General features: G+C 43.2%; 1 protein-coding gene across 2 annotated transcripts; it reads left to right on the forward strand.

Annotated features, from left to right (window-relative positions):
* The first annotated feature begins 366 nt into the window (after positions 1 to 366).
* On the forward strand, positions 367 to 12,850 carry sall1a (spalt-like transcription factor 1a). 2 transcript variants are annotated; one of them, XM_056379066.1, is made up of 3 exons: positions 367 to 1,250; positions 6,739 to 10,145; positions 11,160 to 12,850. In XM_056379066.1, exons 1-3 carry the CDS (start codon positions 1,178 to 1,180, stop codon positions 11,598 to 11,600), a joined length of 3,921 nt encoding a protein of 1,306 aa, XP_056235041.1. In that variant the 5' UTR covers positions 367 to 1,177; the 3' UTR covers positions 11,601 to 12,850. The 2 variants fall into 2 exon arrangements, with proteins under 2 accessions (XP_056235041.1, XP_056235052.1); XM_056379077.1 differs by lacking the exon at positions 367 to 1,250 and adding an exon at positions 3,757 to 3,993.
* Positions 12,851 to 16,932: the final 4,082 nt, after the last annotated feature.

The following is a 16,932-nucleotide window of genomic DNA, read 5'->3' on the forward strand; positions in this document are numbered from 1 at the left end:
GTTAAATGGATGGTGTGAAATGTATTTGAGCCCACATGATGTGAGCGTGAGGCAGCCGTTCGCTAAAAAAAATAAATGTTTCAGGAAGAAATGAAAAGCTTTATCTATCCCTATTCAGATGAACAGACTTCTCTCCGCTGTCTTTGCCACTGATCATCCTGGCGCGCACAAAGCGTTTGGATCTGCTGTGCGTAATGGGAGAGAGAGAGAGAGAGAGAGAGAGAGAGAGAGAGAGAAGGAGGGGGAGAGGGAGGGAGAGAGGAGGTGGAGGTGAATGGCAGCATGACTGAGTAGCCCGGTGACCAATCAGATCCTCGATGGGCCGGGCTCCGCGTTTGTCCCAGTGCTGCACGGGCCCTCAAAGTTTGTTTATTCGCGGAATGCACTGTGTGATGAAAACGTGTTACTAAGTAATCCCCCTTTCTACTAATAATAATCAAATGAAACTGATTGGGACGTCGGATCACACCGTGGACTTTTGGGAACGCGTACCGGTGCCATTTACGCACGGAACATGCTCGCGCGAGCTGCGTTTCAGCGCACCGAGAGCCTCGCTTGAAACTCTTCAGAGAAAAGGTGTCGGTGTACAACACAACAACAGCTGAATTACAACGATCTTAATGCAAGAGCGGAGGACGGACTACCGAGCAGTAGAGAGAAGAAAGTTGGCTGGAGATCGCGGAGGTTTGAGTTGCGAGCTGTCCAGCCTGTCCGCATCTACAGGAGGAAAAAAAGAAAAACTGTGATCGCTGCTTGATTAATGTGAGAGATTGAAAGATACTGTCGCAGGCATGGACTCGAGATGCTGACATTCCCCTGTAGTAGTCAAGATAAGCTTTGACTTGGCTAACAGAAGGGGTTAAACCGTATCTAAAGGGAGTTTGGAAAACCCAGCCTTTCTTCCCCATACGGATCAACTCATTGGGTGGGAGCTGAGAGAGAGACAAGAGTCCCCAGCAAATCAGGAGCTAATTGATTAAAGAGACTTCATTTGAATAGGAGGGGGGCTGGCGAGGTGCCAATCGCCTTTCAAAGAAGCCCCCCGTATGATTAATCGCAGAGCATTATTGATAATCATAACGGGGCACATGCGCGGTGGATGGGCTCGATTTACGTAATTTTTGAGAAGGTTTTGTAGTCATTTTTTTATTCTTTGCTCGCTGATGTGCCAGCCAGCATGTCGCGGAGGAAACAAGCGAAGCCGCAACACTTCCAATCCGACCCTCATCTGCCTTTATCGGAACACAATGGTAAGTCCAAGTAGCCTGTCACTGCTTTCATCCAAGCATCGTAAATTTCTAACACTTTTTAACTGTTTTATCATGTTTGAGGCCAAATGTTATAGTTAAGATTCGTACTTTGAATGGGGCTTTATACTTTTAGTATTTGTTTCTTTCTTTGTAAATTCCATCGTTTCCGTGATTAAAGTCTTTGGCACTTTTCACAAAACTTTATGTTCAGCATATTCATAAATTCACTTTAAGGAGAATTTGAAGCTACTTTTATATATTTTTTTTCCTCATTCGTGTCTCTGTGATCGGTTCTCTACAAACTTAACTGTAACAGATACATGAGTCAAAGATAATAACCAAAGTGCAGGGAGCATTTCTCTTCATGATTACGCTGAGTGTTTATGTGTGTTAAAAACTTTCAAAACTTTAAAGTCTCCACATCAGCTTTAAATGGTGTTTTTAAATAAGCATAGAAACTCTGCTGTAACGTGTCGCCGGCTCAGTTTTCGGTCCTCTCCGGGGCTTCCGTGCGCTCAGTGGCCGGTCTCGGTGCGTCGACATGGACCACCCTGTCGCTCTTGCCGGGACTCCAACTTTTCCTTAGTTCCGGACACAGAGAGACCGCGTCCGCTTGTTTCAGTCCTGCGTTAGAAGGTCGCACAGTGATTTTCCTCTTTTATAAAAATCAGTCCCATGCAGCATGTCGTCGCCTGTAGTCTCTCTAGTGAGCTTTACTGTTTTAAGTTGGGGGGCAAAGTGCCTTGTAGATGAACACACATCCGCCCCGCATCCTGAAAATATCCCTTCACTCATCGTTTATACTTTTTGTTCAACTTTGTCCAGATAGCAGCACAGAGAAGACAAGTCTTACTCACTCAGAAACACGCGCACATAAACGCACACACACACACACACACACACACACACACACACACACACCGTTCCTGTTTCGTTACAAAATAATGTCTAGTTTTCTCAACCGAAATCAACACAGATAAAATAGACTCGTTCATTTTTACTTTACGCCCTTAGGAAGGCTTAAATGCGGCCTTTCGCCTGCTGTGTAAAATGATACAAAGCCAGTTTTTGTCCGTAAAGCGAACTACACTCTCTTTTACCGGTGCTGTTTGTGCCTAAAATGTGAAATCAGTTTATACAAAGTGCCATTCAGAGCTGGAAATGCAGGACTCTGCACTGGAGCTCTTACAAAGGCCAGCAACAGCCAGTCAAGTTAGAGCTGACTGTAAATTGTCACATCTTTGTTGAAAGCAGAATTTAAAACTCAAAAATCTTACAACAAAACACACAGTGTGATAAGATGGTAGGATACGATTAATAAAGCTTGAATTTCCTAACAGGACGTTGCGTTGTAACGTGTGTTTTTGTTGACCGACTTTTCTATCCACGACTCGTCACCAAGAAAATAATAGTTGTTTAAAATTTCTGTAATTTAAATAAATATTCTTTAAGCGAGTGGAGGCTTCTCTGGGGTCTGTCAGGCTGTCTGGACGAATTTTGTTGCTCAACATTTATATTCACATTGGTTTTCATTTTAATTTGCAGGAATTGTTTGTACAAAAAATAACAAGACGTGGAATAACTTAAAAATATAGATAAAATGAGAAATTGTTTTTGGCTTAGCTCTGTTGGATAAGGCCTCGAAATTTAATATGTACAGTGTAAATATTCATAAAGCAACATTGTGTTCAGTGTACTGCCTGAAAAACACGTGCAGGTCATTTGAAATGAACACTTGTTTCTTTGAGGAGACAGCCATGCATAGAAAGGTATTTTCAGCCCATTTCACGTGATTTATTGGAACTTGCTGATTAATTCCTAAGTGCTGTTTTTTCTTCATTTTCCTTTAAATCTAATAAACTTAGAGAAGAGTTACTTTTGTCACAAACCTTGCAGAATGCAAAATTATCAAGTGGGTCCAAAAGTAGGCCACGTGTTAAAATTATTGCAAGTGTCTTGTGTGTGTAATGACAAAGGTGGGGACATGTTGTCCTCTGGTCTTTTTTTTTTTGGGGGGGGGGGGGGGGGGGTTGGTTTAGCTCAGACAGTGCTCATACTTCATGTGCTGTGTGGCTTCTGGAGAGTTGTGGTGGCTGTGAAAACAGAAAGTCGTTGTACTTGTAGGTGAATATCAGTGATGCTGAGGGCCGTAGTTACTGGGAGGTCGGAGCGAGAGCCACAGAGGGTGGGATGTTGAGCTGTTTTAACCTTTGCCAGTGTCCCTCTATGTGGAGGTGATGAGAGTTCAGAGCCCAGTGTGTTCCTCTCTCCCTCGCCATTGACCCTGCTGATCGGAGCTGCAGGCGCCCAGCAAGGCCTCGGCTTTTTATTGAAGTGTGTGTGTGCGAGTGTGAGGCCTTATCAATGTTGTGGCCATCCCCTTTTGCCCTATCAGAGTGGCCCCCCTAGAGGGGAGATTGGCAGGGCAGCCCCCTTTGCTCTGTTGTTCCCTGCAAACACAAGAGTGCAGTTGCTTGTCATTATGCCAGTGTTTATGTGGTGTGAGTCAAGGTGTAGCCTGAAGGACTTGCTTCGTCTTTTTCCCTCCCCTTAAGCTTTAAGCATGTCACCGGGGCAGAGCTTCTTAGATTTGAGTCTTGTCCTGGACCACGGCAGCTTTAGTGGAACCCCATCTAGTGTTCAGTGGGATGAGTCCTGAGGGCTGGAGACGATGTGAGCAGAAAAATCCTCCTGAAGTTACAAGTGTCAAGAGGCTCACAGAGGCCCCCCGCGAAAAAATAATGTAGGATCTCTCAAAGCTCTCCGTCAACTTTTTTGACTAATCTTCCGCTTTCTTGTCTCTCATATTCAAACTTTGGTCACTCTTTTCGAGGCTCTGTCCTCTGCTCTTTGTCTCTCCTGAAGCCCTTTAGACTTGCGCACCGCTTGCATTGTGCTTTTGATAAAGATTCTATGGAAGTTTTACAGACTCCATCTTCATACCAGCTTGACTTTATCTTAATTTTAATTCAGAGTTAATCCTTGCTATTTTGGGAATTAAGCCTAATGCTAGCATCTGCGCTGTTTGCTATACTAGTCTTATGTGGACAGTGGATTTGCAGACATGCATTCATTTAATTTTGATCTTTTAGTAGAACATAGTATTGCACAGTTTAAAGCTAAAACTATGTGACCATGTACACAGTTGTAGTACTGTTGAAAAATTTTCCTCAGACATTTGTGTTTTGTAGCCTCATTAGTTTCTTCTCTTACAATCCAAACTTCAGACAGAGTTGGTGAAGAGGACACTGTGCACTGTTGCATTGCACAATTTTGATGAAAAATGTTTTGCTCTAGTTGCTTAATTGCTAACATAAAGACAAACAAAATATTTTGGGAATATACGTGATCTGTTTTCTTTTTTATTCTTCTGTAATTATATATTGTAGTGATCGTTTTAATTTTGTAATTTTTTGCACTTGCATGTTAAAAATATTTTTGAAAATCTTTTGATGTGTAGGATTTTTCAAAATGCGCGCTACATTAAATCTCGTCATTTTTCTCTGAAAATTTTTTAAATTAAAGAAACATACTTAGGCTACATGTATGTGTATGAATGAAGTGTTGAATTAATTTAATTTCAGTGTTCACTATTGTTTCTCTAATAGTATATGCATTGTGTTAGGCGTGTTTTTCCTGCAGAGACTTGAGCATGTACATACACAGATACACACATGTACCAATATTTTATTAATTTATTAATTTTGCGTCTTCCAGAAGTTTGTTAATCAAAAGGTTTTCTTTTTTTCTTTCTTTTTTTTTTTGTATGGCTTCTATTTTGACCCCACTCAGTGTCATGGATTTTCTTCACACTAATTTGTGTACAGTCAGGCTTGAGAAAAAAGAGAAAAAGTGTTTATTTAATCCTCACATTTCTCACACTATGAATCAAACACATTTTTGGGTTGGGTGGGTGGAAGGGGGGGATTTAACATGAAAAGTTATCATTAAAGTTGAGTCTTCCCTGTTTGCATGGTTTGGTGGTGTGAGGGCCAGGGTTTACTGTCATGGCAACTTTGCGTTATCTGATGTCTCTGAGTAGAGAAACATTGAGGGAGATAATCCCTGAATTAAACAGGATCTGCTTTGAGTCGACTGAGATGAGCAGGGCCAGGCTGTGCCGACGATCCCCGCCGCTCCCATGCTGCGCGAACAATGGGAAGGCATCCTGTCTCTCTGTGGGGCAGGGCTGCACTTCTCTGGGTTTCATTTGCAAATGAATTCTTGGCCCTGATGAAAGTGTTGAGGGGCCAGAGCCACAATGAAAGGGATTCATAGAGAAATGCAATTTGTAAATCAACTTGTATGTTAAACAGCGAGATTTTAGTGTGACAAAGAGGGAAATGAATAAGGAAAGTCTGGAGCACAGCAGTGGCTCTGGGGGCAGGGTGTCGTCTTGCCTTTTCACTCTCTGACTCGTCCTGTGTATTAAAATGGAAAATTCAGAAACCAGTTTCTGTGTGCATTTGAAAGGCGTTCATTACTTTTGAATTTTCATCTCGGTGACAGCAGAAGTGGCTGTGACTGTACTGCGTGTTCTGTGAGCTGGTATGTCCAGTTTATCAGTTTTGGCAAGTTTGTGATGCATGCATTCTGATGTACCGCCTGCTTCTTAGTTTTGATCAGCTCATTTATTTAAACAGATTGTTTTTTATTTTTTCCCTGGAAGAATTTACTGATGAGTGCCTATTTCTGTAGGTGATAAGGTTTTGGGGTCAAAGTTTATTTAGAACTTTCTATTTTTTTATTCTTTTCATGAGATTACATTTTAACCAGAAAATACTTTCATATCCTAGGCATTAAAAAAGTAAATATTTATTTTGTAACTCTTTGATTTTTCTTTCCACTTTTGTTTTTCTTGAGTTTAGTGTGTGCACGTAACCACCACACGCTCTGTTGTTCATGTCTCACTGTGATTGCAGCCTGAGTGGATACAAATTAGTTTAGTCACATAGATAACCTGTCCAAGATGCCCATAGTTGGCTGAAAATGAGCAAAGTTGACAGCAGATTGAAAGTCTAATAAGTCCTTCAAATGCTTGGTTTACGCCGAGTGGACAAGTGGACTTTGAAGGGCATGGAATATAGGAAATCAATGCCTTTCTATGAAATTTCATTAAGACCGATGTCCTCACTTCACTCTATTCTATATTTTGATGGATTATCTGGAGAAAATGATTACCTTTGGTTGGGCTGATGAAACCCAGATGTACATCTTCAAAGATCACTTTTAAGCAATATTTGAGTAGTTCCCATTGATTTTGTATCCCCTCTTATCATGTTTAAGAGGCCACCGCATTGAAAAAGGCCTTTTCACATTTCTTTTGGCTTATTGTTGCCTTTCGATCGTTGTTTTTGTGAACACATCAAGGGGATAAGTGTAAAACTGATTAACTTAAGATTAACAACAATGGAATTTGAGGAGATAAAGCTGCTTCTTCAGCTGCAAAACATTTCTAATCACTAATCCTCTGTTTCCTCTTTTGCAGGGGACACAGAACTTTGCTCAGAGGACGCCCCCTGCAAGGAGTCAGACGCCCACGTCTGTAGTAGATGTTGTGCTGAGTTCTTTGAACTATCGGATCTTGAGGAACACCAGAAGAATTGCACTAAGAATCAGTTAGTTCTGATAGTGAATGAAAATCCTGCCTCCCCCACCGGAACTTTCTCGCCTGGGTCTCCTCCCCATAATCCCGATGACCAGATGAATGACACAGCTAATAACACTGATCAAACAGAGTGCAGTGATCTTCTGGAGCATAACACTCTTGAAAAAGACGAATCCATGGACGTGGACGTTTCCGGAATGAGCAGCGGTCACGAAGAGGAAGGCAGTCATACAGAGAGCGGGAGCCCCATCAACACAGTCAACAGCCATGGTGGCAGGGGCACCTCCGGCCCTGCAGTAGGTACTTCAGCTATCTCTGCCCCCCTACCTCAGCTCAGTAACCTGACTGAACTGGGAAACTTCTCCATGATCAACAGCAATGTCATAATTGAAAATCTTCAAAGCACCAAAGTGGCTGTGGCCCAATTCTCCCAAGAGGCCCGTTCCACTGGGGGCCCCAGGGTGGCAGTGCCAGCCCTGATGGAGCAACTCCTCGCCCTACAACAGCAACAGATACACCAGCTGCAGCTTATCGAGCAGATTCGCCATCAGATACTTCTACTTGCCTCCCAGTCCCCAGAAATGCAGGTGCCCCCAACTTCTGCTCCAGGCACAATGGGGCCTGCTGCCAGCCCACTGACCACACTCAGCTCACATCTCTCCCAACAGCTGGCTGCAGCCGCAGGCCTAGCGCAGAACCTGGCTAGTCAGTCAGCCAGTATTAGCAGCCTAAAGCAGCTGGCTGCAGCGGCACAGCTACCTCAGTCCAACCCAAGCACCAGTGAGACATCTCAGAGCATTAGCACACTGGGGCCATCAACAGTCAATGCCCAGTCCTCTGACAAGAGGCCGAGTCATATGAATAGCCTCCACTCTCAGCTCAGTAACTCCTCACTAGCTAAGTCATCCACGCCAGCATTTGGAATAGGTAGCTTGTTAAGCTCTGCAGTGAATCCCCTTCTACCTCAGCCCCCACCTGGAAACCCCATGTTTTCCAGCTCTCTGCCGAGTGTTGGCACCACCGTAGAGGACCTCAACTCTTTAGCAGCTTTGGCCCAGCAGAGGAAAGGCAAGCCACCTAATGTCACTTCATTTGAACACAAGAGCAGCTCTGATGATGCTTTCTTCAAGCATAAGTGCAGGTTTTGTGGCAAGGTGTTTGGGAGTGACAGTGCCTTGCAAATCCACCTGCGCTCCCACACTGGCGAGAGACCATACAAGTGTAATATCTGTGGCAACCGCTTCTCCACCCGCGGTAACCTGAAGGTGCATTTCCAGCGTCATAAAGAAAAATACCCACACATCCAGATGAACCCCTACCCTGTTCCTGAGCATTTAGACAACATACCAACAAGCACCGGCATTCCATACGGCATGTCCATGCCCCCTGAGAAACCTGTCACCAGCTGGTTGGACAGCAAACCAGTTTTGCCCACTCTGACTTCCTCAGTCGGCATGCTGCTGCCACCAACCATGCCGAGCCTGCCACATTTCATCAAAAAGGAAGATCATTCAATAGCCATAACTAGCCCTTCTGTTACTGCAAAGAGTGACTCAGTTGCTGCTGAGCCTTCAGCTAAAAGTAACGATGGAGTGTCTGAAGAGGGTGAAGGTGCAACCCTGCCTACCTCAAATGGGAAAACTGAAGAAGGCAGCCACTCCTCAGGCTTCATGACAAATGTGAGCTCTGCTTCGGAGAGCGCAGCTGAGTACACAACATCCAACAGCCCGCCCATGATGACCAACCCACTCATGCCACTTATGTCTGATCAGTTCAAGGCTAAGTTCCCCTTTGGAGGCATTCTGGAGCCCCTCCAGGGGTCAGAGACCTCCAAGCTGCAGCAGCTTGTGGAGAACATTGACAGGAAGGTGACAGACCCAAACGAATGTGTCATCTGTCACCGGGTGCTGAGCTGCCAAAGTGCTTTGAAAATGCACTATCGCACTCATACTGGGGAAAGGCCCTTTAAATGTAAAATCTGTGGCAGAGCGTTTACCACCAAGGGCAATCTTAAGACCCACTACAGCGTCCATAGGGCCATGCCTCCTCTTAGAGTCCAACACTCCTGCCCTATCTGTCAGAAGAAGTTCACAAATGCTGTGGTTCTGCAGCAGCATATTCGTATGCACATGGGTGGGCAGATCCCCAACACCCCTCTGCCGGAGAGTTACCCAGAGTCCATGGCCTCTGACACTGGCTCATTTGAGGAGAGAAACTTCGATGATCTGGACAACTTCTCTGACGACAATATGGAAGGAATGGAGGAAGGCCCGGACAGCAGTGTGCCAGACACACCCAGGTCAGCTGATGCCTCCCATGACAGCCTGTGTAACTCCCCAGCTCCCCCTGAAATGGTTAGCCACGAGGGGCAAGAGAAAAATGGCCGAGAGAGTGCTCACAACAATGAAACAGAAGAGCTACATGCCAGCCAAATGAAGGCTATGGCCAATGGCTTAGTTGAGGGGGATTGCCTCACCAATGACTCCTCGTCACTGGGAGGGGATGTTGAAAGCCAAAGCGCCGGGAGTCCAGCTGTGTCAGAATCTACCTCCTCCATGCAGGCGCCATCCCCCACTAGCATGCAGCCACAACTACGTAAATCCCCCAGCCTCGAAGAAAGGCAGCAGAGGGCCTTATCCTTTGAGCACACCAGTGCAAGCCTCTTGCACTCTCACCCCTCCAACATCGGAGCCCTGGACCTGACATCTGTCAATCCCTCAAAGGACCCCCTGGGCATGATATTCCCCTTCCGTGAGCGTAGCACCATCAAGAACACATCCTGTGACATCTGTGGGAAGACCTTTGCTTGTCAGAGTGCCTTGGACATTCACTATCGAAGCCATACCAAAGAACGACCATTTATTTGCACGGCCTGTAACAGGGGATTCTCCACCAAGGGCAACCTCAAGCAGCACATGCTAACCCATCAAATGAGAGACCTGCCCTCACAGCTCTTTGAGCCATCAAACACCAGCCTGTCCTCCAGCCCAACCCCTTCCCTCCTCTCTGTAGGCTCTCTTAACAAACCTGAGGTCAACGGCTTCCTCCATAGCCTGCACCCTGACAAGGACATGCCCCCTGGCCTGGTCACATCATCTGCCTCCTCTTCCCCAGTGCTTTCCGCTGCTCCACCGCGCAGGACACCCAAGCAACACTTCTGCAACACCTGTGGGAAGTGTTTCTCCTCCTCCAGTGCTCTACAGATCCACGAGAGGACTCACACAGGGGAGAAACCCTTTGCTTGCAGTATCTGCGGTCGGGCTTTCACCACCAAAGGAAACCTCAAGGTGAATGTCAAAACATCCAGAAAACTGTTGGTCTGCTAAAAGTCTGTGTTTGAGAACGTTTGTGAAAAATTAGTCTCAGAGCTGCTATTTAGTTTTATATGGTGTGTCAGTGCACCAGGCATCAAGATGCAGTGATGTTGTATTGTTAATTAAAGGAGCAGCTCTGTGAGAAAAATTACCTTAGTGGAAAGGCTGAATCACACAACTAATATGATTGGGCAAAAATTCCGCAATGTGATTGGTTAAGAATGATTCACTGCACACAATTAATTATCAGAGGCAAACACAGTGAGCGAGGTCAGTCTGTATTTTTCCATAACAGATTCAGTGAAAAAAGTCACAGGCCTAAATCATTAAGAAACTGATCTGCACAATGATCTACAGGATCTTGGAAAAATTGTTCAGACTACAGATACATTTTCATTTTTAAACACTTGTTTTAAATCAACTTCTGGCTGTTGGTTGACACAAACCTTACACAGAGATATCTGTGTTTTTAGTTAGAGTTGCTCCACTAAACTAAACACAGAAACAGAACTTTTTTGTAGTAGTCTGCAGATGAAATACATTAACATGTAATTATTTTAATGTATCTTTCAAGGATTATAAAGGAGAAAAAATTGTCATAGAACTGGTGTTGGCAGAGGGGAATTGTCACATGCAATACTGGCCGGAGCAATGAAACTGGACAGTGCAATTTTACCCCAAGCCCTGTGGTCCCTTTGTTAGATGAGCAATTTAAGGTTAAGATTAAACTGCATGTATCAGTCTTGCCAAAATAAGATGTTTACACCATGCCGGGACCTCTCACAGCACAGCTAACTGGTCTGCTGAACCCAGGGTGTGAAGCTGTGTTAATTCGGAGTTGAGCATTATTATTATTTTTTCCATTGCATCATCTCATGTGCAGCTCTTGTGGCCAAGTTTGTAAACATCACTAATTTTCATCCCTCTCATTGCTCTGTCTCTCTCCTCCCTCCCTTTTATTCTCATTCCCTCTCCCTCTCTGCGTAGGTTCACATGGGCACACACATGTGGAACAGCGCTCCTGCCAGACGAGGCCGCAGGCTCTCTGTGGATGGGCCAATGGCCTTCCTGGGTACCAACCCCGTCAAGTTTCCCGAGATCTTCCAGAAGGACATGGCATCAAGGGCGAGCAATGGGGACCCGGCCAGTTTCTGGAACCAGTATGCTGCAGCCTTCTCCAACGGCCTTGCAATGAAGACAAATGAAATCTCTGTCATCCAGAATGGAGGCATCCCACCAATGTCAGGCGGTGTGGGAAATGGGGGCAGCTCTCCCATCGGTGGCCTGACAGGCAGCCTAGACAAGCTACACAGCATGGAGCCCAATGCCGCTCTTGCTGGTCTGGAGAAAATGGCCAACACAGAGAACGGGGCCCACTTCCGTTTCACACGGTTCATGGAAGACAATAAAGAAATTGTCACCAGTTAGAGTGTATGTCCTGAGCTGTGCACAGACACATGAAGATGCCTAAAGGCATACTGTACACATATGTAGACACACAGAAGAAGAGAAAGAAAGAGAACAAGACAAGACAGGGACAAAATCAACTGAACTGCTTTGCTCGCCATTAAATCTTTACGAACATGAGTGTGAAGACAAGTTGCTTTTTTGTACAATGTACATGTTATAGTTTTAAGGAGCTTATTTATTAGTGATTATAACCTTGCTTGAAACCAAGTGGAAGCATTAACAGTTAGGTTTTTGTTTGTTTTAAAGCCAGAATGGGTACGTATGGGTGCTTAAAAAATGTGCTTTTGAAACTTAGAATATCTGGGTAGATAACCTTACCTTGGCATTAAGTTATTTTCTGTCTGTAGTAGCTATAACCGAACTGTCGATGTTCATGTGACGCATTAGCCCTGTAATAAGCAAACAGTTTTGCTGTAAATAATGTACACTGATCTTCTGTAGATGGTCTAACATCTGTGTGTTCATGCCCCTCTCCCCTCATCAAAGCGAAACAATGAAATTCAGGCAAGGGACTAAATGATGTGGTAGTTCCTTTCTTTCCAAATCTTATTTACCTTTATTTTATTTAAGGAAGACAAAACATTGAAGTTTGCTACATTCCCAGGGTTTCTTTAGTGTTAACATGTTATGTTGTTACTGTTTCTGTGTATTGTACTTTCTACTTTTTTGTTTACTTCCATATTTTTTCCCTCAATCTCTCTCTCTCTCTCTTTTTTTTTTTTTTGTGGCTGGTATTTTGGTGTTGTTGAAAGCAAGACAGTTGCTAAAAGGGGAACATTGAGTCTGGCCTATTTCCTGGTTTTTGGAACTGAGACAGCCAATCAAATGAGCAGGATTCTCCTTTAGTTTCTCAGCTGGATTTCCACATTGCTGCTATGTCCCAGCATCCTCACTGACATCAAGTGCAAAGTTATGTGTTGAAGCTTCTGTAAATTCGTTCAGATGTGGAAATGCAAACTCCCGCGTAAGAAAATGTACATATAACTCACACAAGAGAAGTCCATCACGGCCAGGGGGACAAAATGATAGTGTTTTTATAAATATAAATATATATTGGGTTTGAAAACCTTCGGACTGTTACATGCACTTTCTTGGAAAGTTGGAAGATCTTTATGGGTCCAGTTTCTCTACACTTTAATACCTACTAACAACTAAGATACTGTAATTCTTTACTCTAATAATCAAATACATCAGTTTTCCAAAAGAAACATTTTGTGTCTGTGTGCTTTTATTCCGTTTTTTTTTTTTTTTTGCCATATCTTTGAAAATATACTGACACTTATTTTCACACATAAAGCATCAACAATCAGTGCGGAAATTAAAATAAAATCACGTTTTGACTTTGGATTATTTGAGCTCTGGGCCGCTGTACAGCCTCCTCTCTGTTTGTGTGCACTGACAAACTGGTGGTGAGAGATCCATGCTCTCACATTTAAAATGATCGCAGTTTTAACATCATCATTTCCGTAGCCGACCCCTGAAATCACCCGTTAATCAGCAATCCTCTGAATCAGGTTGATGCGAGGGTTTTTTACGCGGACAGGCAAAGCTTCCCTCTCTCCATTATTTATTCACCAGATTGTAATAAAAAAAAAAGTGTCAGCGGGAAAAACATGTTATTTTTTCGGACAAGATAGTTAAGCAGACACGATCCAGGGTTCAGGTGTTAGTGATGTAATCGGTATTTTCTGTCTTTTGAAGATTTTTTTTTCTTTTTGAAAATATACGGTTCATTAAAAAGCGACGATCTAATCAAAGTGCCACAAAGCCCTAAAAGAAGTTGTCAAAACGATCACACGGTGATCCGGATAAAGCCTCTGACGGCTTTGAAGGCATTTGCCTCGCATTTTTTATTCAAACTGAAAAATTTCCCCTTTTGTATTTCAACAGCTGCATTTAATTTAACACATCGTTGCACATCCTGCAATACAGGATCTTTTAATTTCTGTCCAGCGTCTTCGGCGCTCTCCCCTCCTCTTCACGAAGCCCAAATCCCCAATATTTACGTTTTATTCTAGACGTCGAAGCTAAATGATCCTTGCCCACAGAGCCTGTTTTCTTTTTAACAGTCACATCTGTTCCCCTGAGCTGTGTTTGTGCAGCACATCGGCTTCCTGAGAGATTCCTTCAAAGGACAGAGAGAAAAATAAAAGTGTTCCACATCCTCACTGCTCTGCTAATTCTGACAAAAACTGGGTTGATATTTAAAGCGTTAACTCACAATTATACCAAAAGTCCGCGTTTATTATCATTATTATTATTATTATTATTATTATTATTATTATTATTATTATTGTTATTGTTAAAAATAATTATAATATGCTACTAAAATATTTTTTAATAATTTAAAATTACACATTGATGATAGATAAGATATTTAAATGTGACTTTATAATGCTTTATATAATCATTAATACTAATAATAATAACTGGAATTTCGTATGAAAAGAAAAAATACAATACCAACAAAAAACATTACTAATTATTACATTTGTGTCCCAGTAATAGTTTAAGCCCTTGTCTGAATTAATTGAATGTAAAATATTAAAGATGCGTATGAAATGTTTGTTTGGATTAAAGCATGATGAGTCATTTTTCATGCAGGCTATTGACAGGTGGGAAGCAGAAACACACAGGAGTAAATACGTGCTTTCTCTTTGTGGGAGTGGTCCCACCATTAAGCTTTGGACTGGGCTCTTCCCAGTTGGCTCCTCGCTTAAGTATCGATTGAGCTGTGCAGTATTACAGAAACACTTGAATCTCAGGTGGCAGGAATGTGTACAATTGATCTCTTCCACTGTGGCTCCCAGCAGTGGCTTTTTGCTCCACAACACAGAGCACCACAGGAAGAGCCGGGCGAACACACTGAAACACTATCGCTGCAGACTAAGAGGGGCTGTCCCGGTCTGCCCTGCTCACTGTCACTATTTATTGTAGTGCTGTGAGTCTTATCCACTGCTCTGCAGCTTCTCTCACAATGTGTGTTCAGAGTACAGAGAGCCTACACACTATGTTATATTATAAACACACTGATAGGCGAGATGCATATATAACTCCACACACACACAAACACACACACACACACAGACTCTCAAACAAACACTTACATATTTGGATTTATTCATGACATTTGATCTAATGTGTTTTTATTTTGGCATTAGAGTTATTTTCCCCTGTCGGAGCTAAATGGCTTGATTGCCTTTTGCTGCGGTGTCTGGGGAGGATGGGAACCATCAGCAAAGAAACATTACTCTCTTTAGCTGTAAGCCACTCCTGTCCACTTACTGTACACTTGAAGGTTCATTAAAAGGTTGGCCTTAAGTAAGGGCTAGATGCACAGCTGCCACACTGCAAAAATAAGATCATCTGTTTCCAGCATGAGCTCACTTGTGTTGGGAATTATTTTCATTCATTGTTAATACATGAAGGGATCTGCTTCAATATGCTTTGTTTTTTTTCATATTTTCTGTCTTTAAAAATAGTAGTTTTTATGACTGAATGAAACTAAATGCATTTATGGAAATTACTTTTTAAATGAGAATAAATTAGATTTTATAGCACACCCATGTAAGGAAAAACTGGTTCTAGAAAATAATGTTACTCTAAAATAAATGAGGACATTACCACAGGTAGCAAGTGTAGATGGGTCATTGTGTATGTGTGTGTGTGTTCACTGTTATCCGTCAGGAGAAAAAAGCAATAAGAAAGAAAGTAAAAATGAAACAAACAAACTAGTGAACTGCGCCTTGACTCTTCAACAGTGGAAACAAGGGGAGTTTAATTCAGGAGTAAAATCTGTTTAATATCTGTTGTTTCTTCCCTCCACAGTTCTTCAGTGTGCAGGTCAAGTTGAGATGAAGCTGCACGGAGCCAATGTTGGGAAGCTGGAGCCCCCTCCCACATCCTCTGCCTTGTGCTGTCAGCCCTCCTGAGTCGATACAAACTGTAGCCTGGGGCCCGGCCTGGACTCCCCACTGAGGTTCTGGCCTACCGCTGGGAGATCAAAGACCTGCAGAGAACAATGGTGAGCCTCATTTACAGTTCACTTTCCCTGGAAACGCCGCCACACCTGCCCACGCTGTCAATCACGCCCAGGTGATGGACCTGCTTAGAGGCCTACTCTCTGTAGGAACCTACTTCTCTGCTGCTTTTGCACATATTTATGTAGAAATAGAAAACATGACCCAGAGTCATCTCATGAAATACATATTTTTTCAAAACCCTGAACTATTAATATGTCATTTTCTTCTCATTGTTTAATATGTTTTAATCTGTGAATGTTGTTAACTGGCTTGCTTTGCCTTTAAATTTCCCCAGTGTGGCCTGAAATGATATTTTATTGCATAGAAAAGTGATTATTGGTTTATTTTATGTCTCTAGAAGCTTCACTCTAATTTGCGTTGTCATTTTCCTCCAGCCATTTCATGCTGGTTTTATCTTCCTGTGGTTCTCATCGTGTTTCCTGTGGAAAATGGAGCCTGTCTGCAGCGTGTACACAGCTGGTTGGAAGACAAGACCTCCAGATTGTAAGTACAAACACGGAGTAGGATTTTTCAGGCCTGTGCACTCTCACAGTTATCACAGACGAGAAATCAAAGTCTTCTAGGAAATATCCATCCTCCCCAAAACCCAACACTTTTTTTTCCCCCTTTCACTTTGCTCCTGTTTGTTCTCCATTAAGTTGTGCTTTGGTCTTATGAGGGTTTGGAGATAGTCTTTGCATGGTTTATTTTTATGGCACAGCAATCTGGAGACTATCCAAATGTCAAGGTCATTTATCTTGCAGTTCATCCGCTCCTTGCCTTTTGTGTGGTGAGAAAGAGAGGCACAGGCCCATATTGCATTTCATGACCTATTGTGTCAAAGGAGTACCCAGACTAACAGGTGGGAGCCCTAATGCGAGCTCCTCATGGACCAGACTCACCAAACTTGAGGCTCCCTGGCCCACTCTTTAATAAGGCACTCATGCTTGCAGAACGGCCGCAGTGCTCTGTTTCCTTCATCGTCAGATGGGAACCTTCAGGGATGCTAATGAACATACAGTAAGGGTTTGTCTCACGCACAGTGCTCCCGCTATCAGCGTCTCCCAGTTTATCATCACCACTGAAATTGCAGGGCCGTTTTACTGGGCTTTTACTACAAGGGGGACATTTAGCCCATTGTGATGCTAATTCTTTAAAATTTGATGTCTAGGGTTTGTTCTTTCAGGTCAGGGTAGGTTTATGAGACTGGCTCTTTTGACAGAGTACAAGCACCTTTTTTGTTATCACAGAAAAACCTGCAGTCACGG

Source organism: Seriola aureovittata, chromosome 1, assembly GCF_021018895.1.
Source record: "Seriola aureovittata isolate HTS-2021-v1 ecotype China chromosome 1, ASM2101889v1, whole genome shotgun sequence".
Taxonomy (NCBI): domain Eukaryota; kingdom Metazoa; phylum Chordata; class Actinopteri; order Carangiformes; family Carangidae; genus Seriola; species Seriola aureovittata.